Source organism: Saimiri boliviensis, chromosome 18 (genome assembly GCF_048565385.1).
Source record: "Saimiri boliviensis isolate mSaiBol1 chromosome 18, mSaiBol1.pri, whole genome shotgun sequence".
Classification (NCBI taxonomy): Eukaryota; Metazoa; Chordata; class Mammalia; order Primates; family Cebidae; genus Saimiri; species Saimiri boliviensis.
This window is the reverse complement of record NC_133466.1, coordinates 41,854,253-41,878,854: the sequence shown is the minus strand read 5'-3', so window position 1 is coordinate 41,878,854 and position 24,602 is coordinate 41,854,253. Positions and strand designations below refer to the sequence as shown.

The 24,602-nt window shown below is 35.5% G+C and overlaps 1 protein-coding gene across 6 annotated transcripts in view; it reads right to left on the bottom strand.

The window, feature by feature from the left end:
* EPHA6 (EPH receptor A6) overlaps nt 1-24,602 on the bottom strand; it is a 986,592-nt gene that overhangs the window by 891,612 nt on the left and 70,378 nt on the right. For all 6 annotated transcript variants that reach the window (XM_074389177.1, XM_039480541.2, XM_074389178.1 and 3 more), the window contains exon 2: nt 24,238-24,302. In XM_074389177.1, coding sequence (XP_074245278.1) covers nt 24,238-24,302 — 65 coding nt within the window. The remainder of the gene's footprint in view (nt 1-24,237; nt 24,303-24,602) is intronic.

The following is a 24,602-nucleotide window of genomic DNA, read 5'->3' as shown; positions in this document are numbered from 1 at the left end:
AACTGTCATGGTGCTGAGAAGGCTAGACTTCTGTGTCTGGTCTTCTGTGTCTGTGTCTAGATCATTGCAAGATTCTCCATATTTGATACAAGCCCTTCTCCAATTTTTGTTAGTTTTGTTGTTTTCAATGAGTAAATACTTTAACAATTTCTATCACTTTGTTCTTGTAATTCAAGATCATAGCTACAGTGGAATGCGAGATGTCTGACTGATGGGCAATAATCATCAATTTCCCACCTAGATAATCCTTAATCACTTTTTTTTTTGAGACAGAGTCTCTGTCCCCCAGGTTGGAGTGCAGTGGTGTGATCTCCACTCACTGCAACCTTCGCCTCCCGGGTTAAAGAGATTATCCGCCTCAACCTCCTGAGCAGCTGGGATTACAGGTGCATGCCACCAAGCCTGGCTAATTTTTGTATTTTTTAGTAGAGATGGGGTTTCATCACGTTGGTCAGGCTGGTCTCGAATTCCTGACCTTGTGACCCGCCTGCCTTGGCCTCTCAAGGTGTTGGGATTACAGGCGTAAGCCACTGCACCCAGACTTGATCGCTTTTAAATTTGTTTCCAGATTGGTCACTTCACATGGCTTCTCACTGACAATATTAGCCACTGATTTTGTATGCTTGTGGTCATGATGAACAAAACAACACAAAATTAAAATGACACAAAAGAAAATGATGTAATCAAGAGACACAACGAACATGAGATGTACAAGGCTGCCCACGTAACATGATACACTGTTTTACAGTAAACTTTTTTTATAAATAGAAGGAGTACACTCTAAAATAATGATGGAAGTGTAGCATAGTAAGTACACAAACCAGTAACACAGTCATTTATAATGTTTAAGTATTATGTACTGTGCATAATTACAGGTGCTATACTTTCATATGACTAACAGTGCAGTAGGTTTGCTTACATTAGCATTACCACAAATACAGGAGTAATGCGTTGTGTTACAATGTTACGATAGCTACATTGTTATAGGCAAGAGGAATTTTTCAGCTCGATTACAATCTTACGGGAACATCATCACATATATGTGGTTTTGTGGCACATTACTTTGCACACACACACACGCACACACACACACACACAAACACACACACACATATATAAGTTGGAATCAGGCTTGGCTAAATATTAGACGAGATAAAAAGTGATTAATAAATTGGAATATACATTAACATATATTACTGATAATTTATCCTGATTTATCTACAAAGAATAAGATAATTAAAAAATTATAAAAGACTTGTTAAGAAATACAGGCAACAAACTGAAAGGTTTCAACACTTATTTCACCCCATGAGAGAATGGAATACATGAGCAGAAAATATTAATGCATTTCCTTGAAGAGAAAAAAAGCAACCATCAAGAAAACCTCATGAGTTCTAAAATTAAAAGTAGATTCCAAGATTTGAGCAGTGATTGCACAATCATACTCACCAATCATTCCTTGAATTTCCCTCTATATCTGACCCCCAATGTGATATTGTTAGACCTGGTCAGCATAACATTAAGAAGTGATCTTTTGGTCAGGTGCGATGGCTCACCCCTGTAATCCCAGCACTTTTGGAGGCTGAGGTGGGTGGATCTTTTGAGGTCAGGAGTTTGAGACCAGCCTGGCCCACATGGTGAAACCCTATCTCTACCAGCAGTATGAAAAATTAGCCAGGAGTGGTGGCATGCACTTGTAGTCCCAGCTACTCAGGAGGCTGAGGCAGGAGGATAGCTTGTACCCGGGAGGCAGCTGAGATCGCACCACTGTACTCCAGCCTGGGCGACAGAGCAAGACTGTCTCAAAACAAACAAGCAAACAAATAGTTTCATCTTTGGGCCCAAGCAGACAGGTGTGTGTGTATTCTCTGCCTCCTATGATGTGATATCTCTGTATGAAGTCAATGGCTGCAGTTTCTCAGTGAAACATGAAACTGATCAAAGCCTACCAAGCTTTTAAAGATAATGTTATTTACAAATAAATGATATATCTGCAATGAGGAAGTCTTTGCAACTCTAAAGCAATCAGTGGGCCTCCAAAACTGAACCAACAGGCAATGTAACCTGTTCAACTCACAAGAATAACTCTCCAAGGACAACTTCAGCTGTGGTTATGGATGAGAAAAATATTTTCTCAAGAGCACAACCAGAAGACACAGACACAATTCAAAAGGGAGTTTCTCCCAGGGAACAAAACAAAGTATATGACTAAATGTGCAGATCAATAAATTTTTCTCAAATTGAACAGACCCATGTGGTAATCATCTATATCAAAACTGCATATTACCAGCATTTTAAAAGCTGGATTTCTGGCCACTTTCAGTCACCTCTATCATGACTTCTAAGATAATAGATTATTTTTGCCTGTTTTGAATCTCATATTCATGGAATCACAGGGTATGTGCTCTTTGGTTTCCAGTTTCTCTTGGTCAGCAATATATTTGTGACATTCATCTACAGTGCTGTGTAAACACAGAATTTTTTAAATTTCTTTGTTTTATAATATTTTATGCCTAGACTATAGTACAATTTATTTATATATTTTATTGTTGACTGGCAGTCGTGTGCATGTTTCTTTGTAAAGATGTGTATACATTTCTACTGTGCATATATTAGAGGTAGGATGGCTAGGTTGAAGGGAGTGTGTGTGTGTGTGTGTGTGTGTGTATATATATATATATATATATATATATATATATATTTTTTTTTTTTTTTTTTTTTTTTTTTTTTTTGAGATGGAGTCTCATTCACTCTGTCGCCCAGGCTGGAGTACAGTGGCATAATCTCAGCTCACTGCAACGTCCATCTCCTAGGAGTAAGCAATTCTCCTGCCTCAGCCTCTCAAGTAGCTGGGGTTACAAGCATGTTCTACCATTCCTGGCTGATTTTTTTGTATTTTTAGTAGAGACAGGGTTTTACCATATTGGCCAGATGGTCTTGCACTCCTGACCTCAAATGATCCACCTGCCTTGGCCTCCCATAGTGCTGGGATTACAGGCATGAACCACCATGTCTGGCCGGGAATGTGTGTATTAAGATTTAACAGATAATGCCAAATAGTTTCCCAAAGCAGTTTACCAATTTGCAGGCTCACTAGTGGTATATGAGAGCTCCACCTGCTCCATATCCTCCTTGAAAATTGACATTTTCTTTTGCTTTCAGTCTAGCCATTTGTCATGTGCATATTGAAAATTCATTGTGTTTTTAGTATTATTCCAATATATCTATTATAACAATTTTCAAACCAAAAAAATAGTTTTACAATGACAACCTTATATGTTCCACATAAATATTATATGTACCACATAAATATTATACTACTATACATTTTTAAATCACATATCAATCCTTCTAATCATCAAGTTTTGCTTTTAATTCATTTTAATGATTAACCTCCTTTTCATATCTTGATTGTCTATTTGGCCATTCTCATTTCTCAAATACCACATAAGACTTTTTGTTCGTTTTTTTCTATTGTATCATCTTCATCTGTCTTATTGTTGGTTTGCGGGTGTTCTTTATATATTCTGAATATAAATCCTTTTTAAAATAACTGTGCTGCAAATACAGTATTCCAACCTGGATGCTGCCTTTTACCATTCTTAATGGTTTCTTTTAATGAATAAAAGCCTTTAATATTAATATAGTTTAATATGTAATATTTATATTTTTGTTGTTCTTTTGGAAGTTCTGCTTAATAAATATCTACCTATTCAAAGCTCATGAATATTTTTTAGATAATCACATCTTTCACATTTAGAGCTCTAGTTCATTTGGTATTGATTTTTGTGTATAAGGTATAAGAGGACAAGATATATATGTTTTTCAATGTGGATACCCTACATTTATTGAAAAATATTTTTCTTATATTATTGCAATATCGTCTTTTAAGTCAGGTCACCTAAAAAATGATGGGTCTGTTTTTAAATTTTCTAGTATTTCCTATCAGTCAATTTGCCCATCCTTGCATCAATATTGCACTGCAGTATACACTATAGCATTATAATAAGCTTTGGTATTTTGTGGTGTTAATGCCTCAGTTTCCTTCTCCTTTCAGATTTCCTTGGCTAGTCTTTGAATTTGCATAAAATTTTGGAAGTGACTAATATGGTTTGCCTCTGAGTCCTCACCCAAGTCTCAGCTTGAATTGTACTCCCATAATTCCTATATGTTGTGGGAAGAACCTGGTGGGAGATAATTGAATCATGAGGGTGGTTTCCCCCATATTGTTCTCATGGTAATGAATAAGTCTCATGAGATCTGATGGTTTTATAAGGGGTTTCCACTTTGGTTTCTCTCTCATTCTCTCTTGCCACAACCATGTAACAAATGTCTTTCACCTTTTGCCATGGTTGTGAGGCCTCCTGAGCCACATGGAACTGTGACTCCAATAAGCCTCTTTTTATTCCCAGTCTCAGGTACGTCTTTATCAGCAGTGGGAAAATGGACTACTATAGTAAATTGGTACCAGTAGAGCAGGGTGTTGCCAAAAAGATACCTGAAAATGTGGAAGTGACTTTGGAACTGGGTAACAGGCATAGGCTGGAACAGTTTGGAGGGCTCAAAAGAAGACAGGAAAACGTGGGAAATTTTAGAACTTCCTAGAGACTTGTTGAATGGCCTTGTCCAAAATGCCGATAGCTATACGGACAATAAAGTCCAGGCTGATGTACTCTCATATGGAAATGAGGAACTTGTTGGGAACTACAACCAAGGTGACTCTTGTTGCATTTTAGCAAAGAGACTGGTAGCATTTTGCCCCTGCCCAAGAGATCTGTGAAACTTTTGAACATGAGAGAGATGATGTAGGGTGTCTGGTGGAAGAAATTTCTAAGCAGCAAAGTAGTCAAGAAGTGACCTGGGTGCTATTAAAGGCATTCAGTTTTATAAAGGAAGCAGAGCATGGAAGTTCAAAATATTTTGTAGCCTGACAATGTGATAGAAAAGAAAACCCTATTTTCTGAGGAGAAATCCACGCCAGCTGTAGAAATGTGCATAAGAAACAAGAAGCCAAATGTTAATCCCCAAGACATTAGGGAAAATGTTTCCAGAGCACGCCAGAGGTCTTTAACACAGCTCCTCCCATCACAGGCCCAGAGGCCTCGGAGGAAAAAGTGGATTCCTGGGCCAGGCCCAGGGTCCCTGTGCTGCGTGAAGCCTAGGGACTTGATGCCCTGCATCCCAGCCACTTCACGCATGGCTGAAAGGAGCCGACATAGCACTCAGGTTGTGGCTCCAGAGGATGCAAGCCCCAAGCCTTGGAGGCTTACACATGGTTTTGAGCCTGCCAGTCCACAGAAGTCAAGAATTCGGGTTTGGCCAGCAACCCTGAGAAGACCCACAGACCCTCTGAAGGAAGCCGACTGCTCCTGCAGGACCCAGGTGATATCCCAAAACTGTGAGTGCCCCAATTGTGGAATTGGGAAAGGGAGACCCTACTCTCCCAAACACACCCACAATGGAGAAGCTGAAAGTCTGACTGCAGAAGTTTCTGACTTTATCTGGCACTGAGTCAATTTGGAGGACCGAGGTAAATACAGTGGTAGACGAAGCAGCAGAAAGGCCCTGAGAGCTTGCTGGGTCCCCAAGCAGGCCACTCCTATCTGGCACCACAGGGATCCAACAGGAGGAGGAGGGGGTAAAACTCCACAGGGAAAAGCAAATCACCAGCAGAAGTTTCTAGTAATTTGAACAGGGTGAGAAGTTTCCTGGCAAGAATTCAGGGGAGGGCACAAATCCAGTCTGCAGATTCCATAAGCAGAGAAAGATCCAAACCCTTTTCTTTCACAGCTGGGAGGTGGGTAGCCTGCGGCAGGTTTTCAAGCCCATATCACTCTTTGCCCAGAAACAGACTAGGAGCTCTTGTGGTGGCACAGTGGGAGTGAGAGCGGGGCCCTTCAGTTTGTGTGGGAGCTGGATGAGGCTTCTGATGGCTAGCTTTCCCCCACATCCCTGATAACCTGCATGACTCAGCAGAGGCAGCCATAATCCTCCTAGGTTCACAATGCCAGGGACCTGGGGATCTCACCCCCATCCCTCATAACTACCATAAAAGACCTGTCCAAGAAGAGTCTGAGCTCAATACACCTCGCCCTGACCCCACTTGATGGTACTTCCCTACCCACTCTGGTAGCCGAAGACAAAGGGCATATAATCTTGAGAGTTCTAGGGCACTGCCCACCACCAGTTCCTCCCCATACCACCACAGTTGGTGCTCTCTGGAACATGCCTCCTCCTAGCAGGAGGCCAGCCAGCACAAAAATAGAGCATTAAATCACCAAAGCTAAGAACCCTCACGGTGTCCACTGCACGCTCTGGCCACCTCCACCAGAACAGACACTGGTATCCACGGCTGACAGACCCATAAACGGTCACATCACAGGACTCTATGCAGACAACCCCACTACCAGCCTGTAACCAGGTAGGCTCACTGGGAGGCTAGACCCAGAATAAAGATAATCACTGCAGTTTGGGTCACAGCAAGCCAGATCCAAAGGAAAAGGGGGAGAGTATTATACCAAGGGAACACTCGGTGGGACAAAGGAATCTGAACAACGGCCTTCCGCCGTAGACCCTCTCTCTGACAGAGCTTAACCAAGTAAGAAGAAACCAGAAAACCAGCCTTGGTAGTATGAAAAAGCAAGGCTCTTCAACACCCCAAAAAATCACACTAGTTCACCAGCAACGGATCCAAACCAAGAAGAAATCCCTGCTTTACCTAAAAAAGAATTCAGGAGGTTACTCATCAAGCTAATCAGGGAGGGACCAGAGAAAGGCGAAGCCCAAAGCAAGGAAATAAAAAACATGATACAAGAAGTTAAGGGAGGAATATTCAGGGAAACAGACAGCTTGAAGAAAAAACGAACAAAAATTCAGGAAACTTTGGACACACTTTTTGGACACAAATGCAAAATGCCCTGGAAAGTGCCAGCGATAGAATGGAATAGAAGAAACAAATTTAGAGCTCATAGACCAAGATCATCAAACTAACCCAATTCAACAAAGACAAAGAAAAAAGAGTAAGAAAATACGAACAAAGCATCCAAGAAGTCTGGGATTATGCTAAATGGCTAAACCTAAGAATAACTGATGTTCCTGAGGAAGAAGAGAATTCTAAAAGGTTGGAAAATATATTTAGGGAAATAATTGATGAAAACTTCCCCAGCCTTGCTAGAGACCTAGACATCCAAATACAAGAAGCACAAAGGACACTCAGGAAATTCATTGCAAAAGTATCTTCACCTAGGCACACTGTCATCAGGTTATCCAAAGTTAAGATGAAGGAAAGAAATTTAAGATCTGTGAGACAGAATCACCAGATATAAAGGAAAACCAATCAGATTAATAACAGATTTCTCAGCAGAAACTCTATAATCTAAAAGGGATTGGAACCCTATTTCAACCTCCTCAAACATAACAATTATCAGCCAAGAATTCTGTAGCCATAAAAATTAAGCATCACACATGAAGGAAAGATATAGTCTTTTACAAACAAACAAATGCTGAAAGAATTTGCCAATACCAAGCCATCACTACAAGAACCGGTAAAAGGAGCTCTAAATCTTGAAACAAATCCTAACAATACATCAAAACAGAACTTCTTTAAAGCATCAGTCACACAGGACCCATAAAACAAAAATACAAGTTAAAAAGCAAAAACAAAAACAAAAATCAAACAAACAAAAACAAAGCACACAGGCAACGAAGAACACAATGAATGCCATGGTTCCTCATGTTTCAATATTAACACTGAGTGGCCTAAATGCTCCATATGTAAGATACAGAATGGATATGAACTCACCAATTATCTGAAGCCTTCAGGAGACTCACCTAGCACATAAAGACTCACACAAACTTAAAGTATAAAGGGGAGAAAAAGGTATTTCATGCAAATGGACACCAGAAGCCAGCAGGGGTAGCTATTCTTATATCTGACAAAACAAACTTTAAAACAACAGCAGTTAAAAGAGACAAACAGGGACATTATATAATGGTAAAATGCCTTGTCTAAGAGGAAAACATCACAATCCTAAACAAACATTCACCTAACACTGGAGCTCCCAAATTTATAAAATAATTACTAATAGATCTAAGAAATGAGACAGAGAGCAACACAATAATAGTGGGGGACTTCAATACTCCACTGACAGCACTGGACAGGTAATCAAGACAGAAAGTCAACAAAGAAACAGTGGATTTCAATTATACCTTGGAACAAATGGACTTAACACATACATAAAGAACATTTCATCCAACAACCACAGAATACACACTCTATTCAACAGCACGTGGAACTTTCTCCAAGATAGACAATTTGATAGGCCATAAAACAAGCCTCAATGCATTTAAGATAACTGAAATTATGTCAAGCACTCTCTCAAACCACAGTGGAATAAAATTGGAAATCAACTCTAAGAACCTTCAAAACCATGCAAATATATGGAAATTAAATAACCTGCTCCTGATTGATCACTGAGTCAAAAAAGAAATCAAGATGGAAATTAAAAAATTCTCCAAACTGAACAACAGCAGTGACACAACCTATCAAACCTCTTGAAAGGTGGTGCTAAGAGGAAAGTTCACAGCCCTAAATACCTACACCAAAAAGACTGAAAGAACACAAACTGACACTCTAAGGTCACACCTCTGGGAACTAGAGAAACCAGAACAAAGCAAACCCAAATCCAGCAGGAAAAGGGAAACAACCAAGATCAGAGCAGAACTAAATAAAATCCAAACAAAAATATTACAAATGATAAATGAAACAAAAAGCTGGTTCTTTATAAAGAGAAATAAAATTGATAGAGCACTGGAAAGATTAACCAAGAAAAGAAGAGAGGAAATCCAAATAACCTCTCTAAGCAAGGAAACAGGATATATTACAACTGACACCACAGAAATATAAAAGATCACTCAAGGCTACTATGAACACCATATGCACATAAACTAGAAAACCTGTAAGAGATGGATAAATTCCTGGTAAAATATAACCTTCCTAGCTTAAATCAAGAACAATGAGATACCCTGAACAGACTAATAACAAGCCGCAAGATTGAAATGATAATTTAAAAAGTAACACCAAAAAAAGGCCAGGACCAGAGGGATTCACAGCAGAATTCTATCAGCCACTCAAAGAATTGGTGCTGATCCTTTTGACACTATTTCATAAGACAGAGAAAAAGGAACCCTCCCTAATCCATTCTATGAAGCCAGCATCACCCTAATACCAAAACCAGGAAGGGACATAACAAAAAAAGAAAACTATATACCAATATCCTTGATGAACACAGATGCTAAAATCCTTAACAAAATACAAACTAACCAAATCCAACAACATATCCAAAAGATAATCCATCATGATCATGTGAGTTTCATACCAGGGATGCAGGGATGGTTTAACATACAAGTCAATAAATGTGATACACCACATAAACGGAATTAAAAACAAAAATCACTTGATCATTTCAATAGATGCAAAAATCCCATTAGATAAAATCCAGCATTCATTTATGATTAAACCTTGTAAAACTGTTCTTGTTGTAGTGAGTAAGCCTCAGGCGATCTGACAGTTTTATAAAGTGTTTCTGCTTCAGCTTCCCTCACATCCTCTCTTGCCACTGCCATGTACGTGGTGCCTTTCATCTTCCACCATGACTGTGAGGCCTCCCCAATGACGTGGAACTGTGAGTCCAATAAACCTCTTTTTCTTCCCAGTCTTGGGTATGTCCTTATCAGCAGTGCGAAAACAGGCTAATACAGTGACTTATCAATTTCTACATACATAAAAACTAGAATAACCAAATGGAAAATAACAAGCATTGCTGAGGATAGGGAAGAACTGGAACCCTCACACATTGCTGGCAAAAGAATAAAAACGGTTCAGTCACTATGGAAAACAGTTTGGTGGTTTCACGTAAAGCTAAACATAGAATTGCAATATGACCCAGTAATTCGTCTCCTATGTATCTGAAATAAATGAAAGCAGGAACTCAAACAAATAACGTACACACACGTTCACAGCAATACAATTAACAGTAAACAAAATGTACAAAAGTCCAAATGTCCATTAATATATGAATAGATAAACAAACTGACACATGCATACAATGTAATATTAGTCAACATAAAAAGGAAGTACTGACACATGCTACAATGCAAATGAAATGCAAAACCACGCTAAGTAAAAGACACCAGACACAAAAAGGTCATGTATTGTTTGATTCCATTTATATAAAATACACAGAATAGGTGAATTCAGAGAGATTAAAAAAAAAAACAACAACAGATTAGTCTTTGCCAGTGCCTGAGGTGGGGGGAGGAAGAACAGATTAATGGGTATGGTGACAAAATATTTCTAATCCAGACAGAAGCAGTGGTTGTATAATATTGTGAATGTACTACACAAAACTGAATTGTTCACTTTAAAATAGTCCATTTTGTAATATGTTACTTTCAACTCAACTTTTTTAAAAGGGGGAAAATATTAGCTGAGGTGTTTCCTTGGATTACATTCGTTACATTTACAGGGTACTGAGAAATTTGACTTGTATTTCATACTGATTCTTCCAACACATGAACAGGTATATCTTTCAATTTCTATATGTCTTTATTTTCTTCAAAGGTTATTTGTAGTTTCACTGCAATTTTCTTGCACACCTTTTCTTAAATTTTTGATATTTTTATACCACGTATTTGTGTGTTTTTAATTAACTTTATTTTGTTTTGAATTGACACATAATTATACATATTTTGGGGGATACAGTGTGATGTTCTGATACATCTATATATTGTGTAGTAATCAAATCAGGGTATTTAGCAAATCCATTACTTCAAATATTTATTATTTCTTTGGGGTGAGAACATTCAAAATTCTCTTATAGCTATTTTGTTTTTGCTTTTTAATTTTTTATTATAACAGCTTTAGGAGTACAAGTGGTTATTGGTTACATGGATGAACTGTGTAATGGCGAAGTTTGGGCTTTTAATGTAGAGGTCGCCCAAAGAGTGTACACTATACCCTATAGGCAATTTTTCATCTTCACTGTCCCACTCATCCTCCCCACTTCTGATGATATCATCTTATACCTAGAAAACCTTAAAGACTCCTCCAAACCAATCTTGTATTTGATAAACGAATTTAGTAAAGCCTCAGGTTACAAAATAGACTACACAAATTGTACTATGCACCAACAACAACCAAGCTGAGAATCAAATCAGGAACTCAATCCCTTTTATAATAGCTATAAAAATAAAACAAAATACCTAGGAATATACTTAACAAAGAAGGTGAAAGATCTCTACAAGGAGAACTACAAAATGCTGATGAAGGAAATCACAGATGACACAAACAAATGCAAAAATATTTCATGCTCATGGATGGGAAGCATTAATATCATGAAAATAACCATACTGTCCAAAGTAATTCTAGTTATTTTGAAATATACAATATTATTGTGACCATAGTCACTCCACTGTGTAATAGGACACCAGAACTTTTTCCTCCTGACTGTAACTTTGTCCACATGGAACAATCACCTCTCTGCTACCTGTCTTATCCCCCGTTAACTGTTATTATACTCACTAAGTCTATGAGATCAAATTCTCTAGACTACACATGAGTGAATTTGTGCAGTAATCATCTCTATTTTTTTTATATTGTTGAAAATGATACATTTTACATTTTTACTTTCTGTTTATAATATACAGAAATAACATTAAATTTATATACTGACCTTGTATCCAGTATTATGTTCATAAATTTTTATCCAAATTACACTTATAAACAAAATGCTGGAGATGGGCCTTTAATGAAATAAAGAAATACAGTAACAGTCATAGTTTCTCTCTGAAGTGTTTTATCTGCTTTTCAGATTTTCAGTGAAATAATGAAAACATAATCCTGCAAAGTCTTAGACCTGATAACAGATAATATGTAAATTAAATTAGGCAGAATGTGAACACCATATTAAGTGTTCTGTATACTTTTGAAACATATTTTTCTTTAATAATTCTAATACTCAAAATAATTAATCAATTTATAAAGTTTTCACTTAAGTGATATTTATTGATGGCAAACTTAGTGCTATCAATTAATGTTAAATATCAAGGATAAACCAGTAAAAATGTAGACAATATTTGTGAATATTCACTTTATATGTTTTTCACCATTCAAATTTTTTTTTTTTTTTGAGATGGAGTTTCGCTCTTCTTACCCAGGCTGGAGTGCAATAGCGCCATCTCAGCTCGCCGCAACCTCTGCCTCCTGGGTTAGGGCAATTCTCCTGCCTCAGCCTCCCAGGTAGCTTGGACTACAGGCATGCGCCACCATGCCCAGCTAATTTTTGTATTTTTAGTAGAGATGGGGTTTCACCATGTTGACCAGGATGGTCTCGATCTCTTGACCTCATGATCCACCCACCTCAGCCTCCTAAAGTGCTGGGATTACAGGCGTGAGCCACTGCGCCCGGCCTACCATTCAAATTTTATTCCTTCTCTCTGGTAAAGGATTACAATTGGAGGCTTACAATTAGAGATTCCAAATCTTAAAGAGCTATTCAAAACCATCATATAAATACTATTTTGTAAGAAAGAAGCCATTGTTGGAATGACATAAATTATATATACAGAGAGGCATATCATATGGGGGCTATGTGATAATATTTAATGACATCAGGTCATAATAGTGTCTGCTGTCACATGTACAATATTACATTAGAATATTCAACCTAATAGTCTAAAGTCAGACTATGAAGTTCCTTGTACTCGGGTTGAACAATTCTATTTGTATTGAGTTAATCTTTTCAAAATGTTGGTTTGCTTAATACTCTCCAATAAATTTACACAGAAATTAGGATAATAATGGCATGCCTTAGCATCACTTACAAGATTCTTTTATCTGTTTTTCCTTGATACCTTTCTTCCTCTCTCTCTCTGTCACTCTCCTGCTCTCTCTCATTCTCGCTCTCATTTTCTCTCTCTCTCTCTCTCTCTCTCTCTCTGCTTTCCAGGCATATAGGCCTCCATTTATGTCTTTTAATGTGCCTTGCTAATTCTGTTCCCACTAGGACTTATAGTCATTCCAACAATTAGTATAATGCTTATCAATAGAAAGAATAAAAAGTAACTATAATATGTTGGCTGTACATATTTATTTAGTATAAATACATATAGTATCAATACTATAATATTTATAATGAATAAGGGAATTTCTTAAGAGTATTTTCACTGGTAACCATAAAGAAACCCCTTCTAATGTACACCAGAAAGCATCACATTTAAGGTGAGCATACAATGCTTAATTAATAACGTTATTAAATAAAACTCTCTAAATCAACAATTGAAATTTCATTTTATCTTTCCAAATGTGGCCTGTACGATGCATAAACATTCAAAGGAAAAAACTATATATACTATGTATACACACATACAAATCCTGATTCCATACTTTTAATTCAAAGACTTCTTTAATCTCATTGAAATATTTTTGTATACATTGTTAATTATGAAGGAGAAGATGACTAAGTTAAGGATTATATTTATTAGCAAAACACATAATGCTTTGCTAAAATAAAATCATTTTAAGAATTTATTTTGCTAACTATGGTACATTAATTCAAAATACTAATTGCATGGAATACAGATTACAAAAGCCTATTTAACATTTAACACTGACCCATACTTCTTGAAAGCTTCACTGGTTAGTATAAATTCTCTAAAATTTGCAGTCCATCTATCAATCATTAAAAATCCATATGTTCTACTTTTTATTCTCATCTTAATAACACGGTGCAGGATTAAGAACCATCTGGGTTAATAATTCCCAGATGTGATTCAGATCATCAACCGTTCTAAACCAGTCATTAATTCTTTGAAATTATATTATTAAGTCTTGATAGGTATTACTTAAATGGCTGATAGGCTATTTTGTAGTTTTATTTACTTTATAGGTAAATATCTTGCCATTCCACCTTTAAACTTCTATTTTAGTGAGAGAATAGATAATGAGAAAATGGATTGTCTAAAATACAAAAATGAGAGCAAACATATAAACTTTCTACCTGTACTTAAGTACAACGATGAATAAGAACACAGTTCAATTTTCACAGCCATTTAGGTTTTTTTCCCCACATTGATTCTGCTCAAAGTTGGTATCAAATTATTCCAGCTCCAAATAGAGTTGCAAAATACAGCTTTTAACAAATATCTTATTTAAAATAATCTGTTCCATGTATATCTACCTAGCTATCCAGCTACCTTTTACTGAGCAGCCCTCATATAGCACTTACTATGCCTTCTACCTGACCCAGAGGTACAACACCCAGTCAATTACTCCAAGAGTTCACAATCTGGCAAAAGACAGATATTTAAATATTGTGAGATAAATGCTATGATATACACTGAGTTTCAGGTGACCCCAGAAAAAGAGCTGTCTAATTCAACCTTTGGCAATATAATTTTCTGGATAGAAAAGACAGAAAATTTCTGTCCTAAGAGACCAAAAGGAAAAAGTCAGAGAGAGAAAAGTGGGGTTTGGAATGAAGAGAGACAAAAGGGAACATCCCAGATAGGTAACAGCACAGTTCTATATCCAGAAAAAGAGAAAGCAAGTCACACGGAAGAAACTAACAAAAAGGTGCTTTTCGAAAAGGCTGGAAGGTGGAGGTGGCTGAAGGTCAGCGAATGTTAAAGATGAAGATCAGAAGAGGCAGCTGTTGGCCATAATTAAATGGTAGGGAAGGAGAGGAGGAGTTTAGTAGAGCAGGGATATGAACATAAATAGATCTTCAGTTTAGAAAATCAGTTCTGGCAACAGGATGAGAGGTGGATTGGAATGGTTGAAGGAAGGGACTGGAGAAAGACCCAAAGCACATAAACAATCTAGGATGCAACTACGGTAATTTAGAGAGGAAATGATGAACAGTCAAACTGATGATTGAGTGACAGATGAAGCTGATGATAAAGAGCTTTTGGAGGTGGAATCAACAGGATTTGGTAGTTGCCTGTAGAAGATAAGAGTAAATTTATCACCTAAAATAGCAAATAATTAAATTTATAAAAATGTCTAGGCCAGGCGTGGGGGCGCTTGGAGGATCACTTGAGCCGAGGAGTTTGAGACCAGTATGTACAACATAACAAGCCCCCCCCCCCCCGTATTTACAAAAAAAATTGAAAATATGGTCAAATACATTATATATGGTTAAGTATTTTATTAATAATATCTTAGGGTTTCCTAAGATAATTTAGTATTTGTACGTGCTTGCTTTGGATTTAGATACAGATTATTTTATTTATAAATAAAATAGTTCATAATTATTTTAATGACTCTAAGTAAAACAATTAGAACTTGCTGATGAAATCAGAATCTTAGTTTATATTTTATAATATAGGAATTTATTTTAAAAGAAATGAACAGAAACTTCTCTTGGAAGTAAAGACTGAAGTTAATGCTTTGTAAGTAACAACACAAAAAATAAAGAGAATTAATAAAAGACTGTATTATGTAAGTCATGAAGATTTGGCTTAATGAAGCCCATACCTTTTAAAAATGTGTGTGTGTATTATATATCTACATATTTTTACAGAAAGACATCATCACGGCTATACATTAAGGAACAGTGGGGATACTGAAAAATGAATTCCATACATACTTATGTTTTAGCAGCCCAGAGAATATAAGGCTGATTACATATTCATGAACATCAATAAATACTTCATATCTGATTTACTAAATCATTATTATCTGCTTTTCGGTTACTTTTCTTCCTCACCATAGAATTAATTTCATCATTCTCCAAAACATGTTCTTTCAACTAGTGAAAAATAAGGCAGCAATCCATTTTCTTTTGCACAGGTTGCTATAAAGGAAGGAATATTCTGAGATCGTGGAGAAAGAAGTGACACAAATCATAGTTGCTCAGGTATTAAATATTTAAAAATTTATGGACTCGATAATATATAAACTACACATATTCCTTCACCTATTTCTCTGCACTACCTGATGCAGGGGAGGTTATTTACCCATGCATGAGCTGACGAAAGAAAGCCAACAGCTCTGGTTGATTCATGTGCCTGAGTTCTCCTCAAGGAAATTCTACCTTCCATGGTCTTTCATGTTTTCTGTTCCGTCTCAAAGTGGTGCTGGTGTTTCACTGTTTTTATTACTATTAGTGCAATCTATACAATCTGGCAGCCCAAATAAAAAGAATTTAAGAAAAACTAAGAATTAGATCTGAAGATTCAGCAGAAACTTGGTTGTTCCTAGGGGTGTCAACTACTCTAATCTTTCCTTTCCTTACGGCTTTTTCTTTGCATCTTCTATGTTCTCCTGCAACTACTGAATGGCCTCCCTTTAGCTGCTGGATTTTTTCCTGCTCTCCTATAACTGTTACTTGCACATGACTTCAGTTCATCACAGTTTCCCTACTCTAACCCTTCTGCATGTATCTTTCAATGTATCTTTGTGGCAGATGTTTCTGGCTGCTATTTCTCCTGAACCCTTAACACAGAAATCCTAAATTCCTAAAAGAGGAGTCTGATTGGTTTAGTCATTTATGGAAATCCCCAGAAAAGGTGACAGGAGGTGGTTAGTCAATGAACCAATTGTCTTCAGATTATGTGTTCACTTTTTCTCAGTAACATATGGGTGAGGAGGTAGGGCACTGTGCCACTAACTGTAACTGGTATCTTTCAGTAAGCACCTTGGCTGGACAATTTACTTTAGAAGACATTTTGAGAATGACAAGCACTCTATCATTTCAAATGTGCTTATTTCTAAAAGTTTGTTTTGGACTGGACTACTCCATATTTTACACTTAATTAGCCTATAGTCAATAACAAACATGTAAAAGACATAATTATTGAGGTGCAAATAAATGAAAACAATCTCTCCAAAAGATACACACTAAATGTATATTTCTTTAGTTCCTAATAAAATATAAAAACAATCTAAAACAGGAGTCCCCAAACTACGGCCCGCGGGCCGCATGCGGCCTCCTGAGGCCATTTATTCTGCCCCCCGCCACACTTCAGGAAGGGGCACCTCTTTCATTGCTGGTCAGTGAGAGGAGCACAGTATGTGGCGGCCCTCCAACAGTCTGAAGGACAGTGAACTGGCCCCCTGTATAAAAAGTTTGGGGACGCCTCATCTAAAACATGCACCAAATACTCTTAGGGTTTTAACCAAACATCTGTGAATAATTAAGCACCCTTATTTAATTATTAATTAAGCCTCAAAGTTAAATTCATCTTTACAGTGCTTTTCGATAACTATGTATCCTTTTAAACAAAATCTCTTTCTAACATCACTGTAACTAAATCAAGTCTGCAGCCGATCAGTCTTAGAGGGGTCTTTGACACCCTACATCGCAGTCACCATGTTGAAAATCAATTAGTGATTAAAGGTACACTGCAATGGCTAAAGTCTTGGCTTTGGGATTGACATGACCCCAGTTTTAACACCACAACCTGTGATCATCGCAACCTTGGGTAGCTCTTGAAATTTTTCTCAGGTCCAGCTTTTTCATACATAACGTGGTCATAAAAATATTTACTTCATATAAATACTACTAAGAGCACAAAAAGTATGTAAAATGCTGAAATACTGAATTGCAGTTCTTTTATAGACTCAGGACACATGAATAATCTGAATATTATGGGGCAGGTATTTACACGGTTATTCCTATGAAGTCAAGACATACAGAATTAAAGGCATAAAATCTTGATTTATTGTTTAGATTGAACGAACTTAAAATAAAGGCAACTGCTACTGATAGTGATTGATATGAAGAGAAAGTGAAAATATCAGGAATGTTCATTATAAGAAAATAGAAGGCTAAGTAAAACTAAGTAGAATCATAGTTTGTAAAACTGCTTAAGCAAATGTTGTAGCCCATTATCTAACGTCTGTGACAGCTGAAAATGTATTATTTTGCCTGGTACAGAATATAAATAGTTTAGAAGTAGTCTCTCCATTATAACAAGTAAAAAGCTGAACAAACTGAAAAACCAACAACTGCACTTAGATCAGCAGGTGAAACCCTGCCCTAGAATTGGAGACATGGGACATGGAGGAATGGATACAGACATATGCATAGACATGGACTCTTGCTGTGTCTTGCAGGCTGGAGTGCAGGGGCACCATCTTGGCTCACTTGCAACCTCCACCTTTTGGATTCAAGCAATTCTCTTGCCTCAGACTCCTGAGTAGCTGGGATTACAGGTGCCTGCCACCATGCCCAGCTAATTTTTATATTTTGAGTAAAGACGGGCTTTCAGAACCATGTTGGCCAGGCTGGTCTTGAACTCTTGACCTCAGGTGATCCGCCTGCCTCGGCCTGAGAATAATTTAAGGAAGCAGAAACCCAACAGTTTATGTGTAATGAGACTATCAGATGGAAAAGCAAAAGAGAAAGGAAAAGAGTAATATGTAAAGCAATAATGACAAGGAAATTCCTCCAAATTATTGCCAGACTCCAAACCACAGATTTGGGAAGCTCAAAGAACACTAATCAAGATTAATGCCAGAAAAACCATATCGACATATACTTTATTCAAATTTCAAAAAATATTCTCACATCAAAAAAAGAAATAGAAACCAAATATAAAGAAAAAACCTTGAAAGAAGCCAAGACTAAGATACCTTAAGTATGGAGGAGCAAGGATAAGAATTACATACACTTCCTTCTCAGAAACCACACAAGCAATGAGAGTAGAGTGAAATATTTAAAGCATTTGGAGATGTGTTAAAGCCCACCAACCTAGAATTCTGTACCTTGTAAAATTTTCTCTCAAAAATGAAGATACAAAGACTTTCTCAAACAAAATTCAGAGAATGTGTTGCCAGCAGACCCACCTTGCAAGCACAAGAAATGTTAAAAGACATTCTTTGGAGAGAAGAAAAACAAAATAGGTAGGAAACTTAACTCTACATAAAGAAAGGAAGAGCAGAGAAGACAGCAACTTTGGAAGCCACCCTCCGTAAACACAGGAGGCTTCTATCCTACAATGCCATGTGTTCCTTTCTGCTTGTTCCAGGAGCCAAGGGGAGCTCTCCAGGCAATCATGAGCTCACCGGTGCTGACATATGCTTCAACAGGGACAAGGCCCTGAAAGGAATGGTTTGCAGATTTTGTTCCTCTAACTGCAAATGAATATAAGAGAAAGTCTGGGTACTTAACATGACCATCTTCAAATAGGCTCAGCTATCACATGAGATTTTGTGTAAGAGGCTGTTCATCTACAGGCTGCTCTTTTAAAATATTCAAGTTATCAAACCAAAGGAAAAAATGTAAGGACTACGTCTATCTATCTCTTCCACAAGAGTATTCAGCTTCACTTTTCTTTTCTAGAGAAATGCTTTCCAGGAACATATTATATGAAATATGCTGGCCTTGAAATTCTACCTCCTGGTTAATTCAATTCAGCATCTTTTAAGGGCCATTAACACACTGGAATCTCAAATCTAGGGTCAATGAGTATTTCTATTATTACCGTCCAAACTTGCTTTGGCAACTCTTGGTTATGAAACTAATTTAATTAAATATAACATATGTTTTTATTATATAGCAAGCAATATATTATTCACAGTTAAGATCATAACTACTATTAGATCCTAAGAAGGTTCACTTATTTTTGTAATGACTATGTCCACCACCACCTCCAGTACATAGAACAGCATTTTTTTTCACAATGTGTGGTGAAAGATTAAATAAGTATAGATGTATATATTATTTATATTTAAATGAAAAAATGACTAATTCTATATTTTCATCTTATTAAATAAAGGCACAAAAATATAATTGCTTGTGATCAGAAAAAGAAATATTTGATACATGATAAAATGTGATTCTGGAAAAAGGAAAGAAACAGTCTATAGAGAAATCTGTATTTTTCTTCTTTAAGAGATTTAAGGTTCTTGCTGTACTCCTAACAATAACAATAATATTTATGTAATGTTTATTATGAACTATTGTTTTAACTTTACATATATTACAAAATTTCATCCTTCTAATAATCTAATGATATGAGTACTATTATCAAGCCCTTTCCATTATGTGGATGGTAACATCTCACAGCTATAAAATGTCTTATACACATGGATATTAAAGAAACGCACATTTTCAGAATTAACAAAACCTAATGCATTTCTTTGAAACATAGAACAATATAACTGAAATTAACATAATGGATGTTTAGAACATTGACATACATGTTGTGAAGTTTCTAAGAAGAAAAATTACTTAAATAACAGCTTGAAAACAATAACTAAAACAATCCATATTCACCAACAGAAATTATCACCAAAATTTACATTTTTGGAATTTGAATATATACATGGTAGTTTTGGATAATTTCAATGTATTGTAGGATGAACCAAAATGTAATGCTGAAATCTTGTACTATGATGAATTATTTCTTACTATATGAAATATGTAAATTACATTATAAAAACAAATGATTTATTAGTAGATACTCTATTCTCTATCATAGTACATTCAATCTTTGATTTTCATTTTTGCAAAAATTATATTGAGAAATGATGGGCTCTGATTAATGGAATAAAGTATCTTTCTACAGAGGTTAATTGTAATCTATGCTTCTTTTATTATAAAAATCATTAGTTGTTAGGTTTACTTACAGCTTTTATTTACACATGAATGACATGTCCTCTTATTTTCCTAACTGTGAAAGTTAATTTTATGTGTTAACATGACTAAGCTAAAGATAATTGCTAAAACATTATTTGCAGGGTGTGCATGTGACAATGTTTCTGCAAGAGCTTAGTATTTGAATCAACGAACGAATTAAAGAATATCTGCCCTCCCTCACTAATGTAACTTAGCCTCATCCAATGCACTGAAGTGGAACTAGAATGAGAAGACGTAGAAAAGACAAATTTGCTCCCTATTCTTAATCTGGAACATCTGTCTTCTCCTGCCTTGAGAGATCAGAGCTCTTGGTTCTTGGTCCTTCAGATGTGGAAACTGACATCACAGTAACCACTCCCCAGGCCTTTGGACTACGAATAAATTACACCACCACCTTTCCTCGTTCTTCAGTTTGTAGATCATGGGACTTCACATCCTCCATAAACTCGTGAGCCAATTCCCAAAATAAATCTCAATATCTCTCTCATTAGGTAGAAAAATAGATACAGATATACAAAGTAGATACAAATATATCTCCTATTAGTTCTCTTTCTCCAAAGAGCCATGACTAATACACACCAATTCACTATGTCCAACAGATAAGATCATATGTCTTGTACTATATTGCATTGCTCAAGCCCTAGTGATCATCTAAGACAGAGTACACAAAAATTATGTGCAAGCCATTCAAAACCAATATTCAGCATTAGAGAAACACAAAGTTTTCTAATCTCTAATTGTCATTAACATAAAATGTGATGTAGTATCTAACAGCACTTTTGTTCTCTTAACATTCAATTTTGTCTTGTTGTTTAACTAATGGTACTTGAAAAATATATTTGATTTTGTACACTACAGTGGCTGTATCTAAGTCCAATACTACTATGTAACAAAGATCTCATCCACCACATCCACATTAAACACAAGGTTTTAAAAGTTAACTTAACTGATGTTGAGATATGAATTGTCTACCTCAACTTAGTGAAATCCTAAGTCTTGTAAAATGTGGTTTAGCCTATGATTACAGGTCCTGTTTCTCATTGTATACCTCCACCCCAGCCAAATGATTATTTTCACTGCATCACTACATGCCAAATGATTTTCAACATTCCTAAAACTCGATGCATACATGAAATAATTCTATGCCTTTGTACAAGATACTCCCTTCACCTAGAAGTTGCCTTCTACCTTTTTTTCAAGCCTGTATGTGATTCTTTCACAATTCTTTTCAAAGAGCTGACATGCAACTTCTTATTCACAATTTTTCCTGACCAGAATTAATATCTCCTTTTATTATTTTTTTCACAAAACTTACTCAGAACAACCTGAAGACACATTCTTTGGCCTAGTGATTCTGTATAATTATCGCTGTGCTTCAATAGTCCTTGAGGGTAGAAAAATCTGCCTTAAGCACAGTAACAGGGTATTTGGCATAGAGAAGCATAAAACAGAAGTTTGTTAAATTGAATTCAGGACAATGCTTAAAAGAAAATAATGTATACTTTAAATGTTGACGCAAATGAATTGATAAGCAAGTGTTTTACAAAATTAACAATTCTCTTTTCATTTCTGTAACCCTAAAACGTTATTTGTTCAGACTATTCATCCTTTTTCCATAATTACTAACTAGGGATATTCAATTTCCTACTGAAATGACTATTTATTGGTATGTTCACAGGCACACTCTGAATGCCTAATTCTGTAACTATATCAGCATAGAATAGAGGAATGACTATTTTAAGTAAAAAAAATCTACGGAATCAATGAATAAATTTCCTATATTTAATGTAGCACTTGAAAAAAAATTAAAAATACCAGATACACTTTATATCACATATTGCCAATTATATTGTCTACCTATCTTTTCCACTCATGACATATTTGTAAAATCAACTGAATTAGTGTCTACGTAAAAATGTAATTGTTAAAATGGTCAATCAAATTAGCATGCCTCAGTGAACCTGAATACCTGAAAAATTTATATGATTTCAATTAGATATAATTACAATTTTAATGTATGCATATAAATGATAGTTTACATGTTATAAACTGATTAATGATTCTGGTGAATTTTAAATACTGTGACCTATATTGATACCTCGATTATTTTCATTCTTGGCATTTTTAGTAGCCTCTTTAAAACGTTCTTCATCCTTACCAATTAGTTGCTTATTTTAACCTATAAATAGCATTAAGTAAAGTTCCATTAGTACCAGTAATCTATCCTCTTTATTAAAAAAGGAAAAAAAATTGCATATTTTCTTTAAAACCTATTTGTATCATCTATCCATTCCACTATTCATAAGATTTTAAACATCTGCTATTTAGACACACACACACACACACACACACACACACAAAGGTATTTTAGAAATGTTTCATTTATTTCTTAAAAGTGATAAACATGACCTACTTGAGATACTCAACAATGCTAATGTTTACTCATTTAATGGAAATAAGACAATGAAGATAAAAGAATAATCCTAGTTTCAGATACATATCTCAGAGTTTGATGAGAGCTCTAGTAGAATAAATGAAAATTTCAGAAAAATAAACTTACAGTATTTAAAACTTACAAATCTAAAGAAGTAAATGGGCTGTTAAAGCAAGAGAGATAGATTTACCTCTTCACAGGACAGCTGAAAATACACGTTTATTTGTGAATAATTGATGTAAAATGCCAAATTCAAACAGCAATATGTGAAAGATTTTAAGAGAATAAAACATATTTGGATCAATTTCTCCTTTGAGATTTAAATTTGATGATATACTTGAAGAAGCAATGTAAAAATGTCAAGTAAGAACACGATTAAGGAGAAAACTACTATTTCTAAGGAATGAAAGGAAAGCTAACCCAAGTGTATCTGAAACCATGTGACTGCCTTTATCATTGAATATTTTGTTTAACTAGACAAAAACCAAAGCAAAATGCTTCAAAACCATCCTTTTATTTTAGTTAAATGTGAAAACAAGAAGTAGAAATATACCGTAATGCAAAAATGATGCAAAATATATAAAGATACATAAAAAGTCAAGTACAACCACAGCTGAAATCTGGTCCATTAATAATTATATTTTGCAGATTACACATCCTTATAAGCCATTAAATACAACTGCTTTCAGTTAACTAAACAATCACCTTGTGTCTTCCTATGAAGTTCAAAAATGCATACTTTAGTAGATTTGTATTTTGTAATAAAAATCAAATTTTTAACGTGCACAATCCACTTATACTATGGTAGTCCAAAGTTTATTTATGCACACTCACTAAGGGTATTAAATTTAACATATATATAAATGTATACACAGAAATTCATATTAAAGGAAAATACTTACCTGGGAGATTCTAATGTTACTATGTATAATAAACATAGTATTAAAGAATAATTACTAATTTAGGAGAAATGAAGGATCTTTATGTATCATTTCCATTGTTTACCAGTTCTAACTGTATTTTAATCTTTACTTTGTGATTTAAGTTATATGCCAAAATTCATAACAAGTAGACCCCAAAATTCACTATTCCATCAATTATTATGAGATCTTAAAAACCCAACAAAGACGGCGATTTTTCAAAGGCCTCTAAACTTACCCCATTGAGTGGGTATGTCTTCCATCCTAGCTCTCCCAGCACAGTGGTTGTATCAAGCAACACAACTGGAATTAAATAGAAAAAAAATTTTCATGGATTTCTCAACACAAAATGTATTATTAGTTGTTTAAATCATTAATGTCAACTATGCTTACTATATTCACTGAATTAAGTTTAATGAGTTGTCTAGCTTCAAAAATTTTTACATATTGATATAAAATATTAAGTAATGATAAAATGCATTGAGTGCTTAGAAATTAAAGCATGTATATTTTCATTTAACAATGCTAAATGAAATAACTGAATAGAATTAAGTCAATTTTAATAGCAGATGTTTAAAACTGATAAAATAACCACCTTTGCAT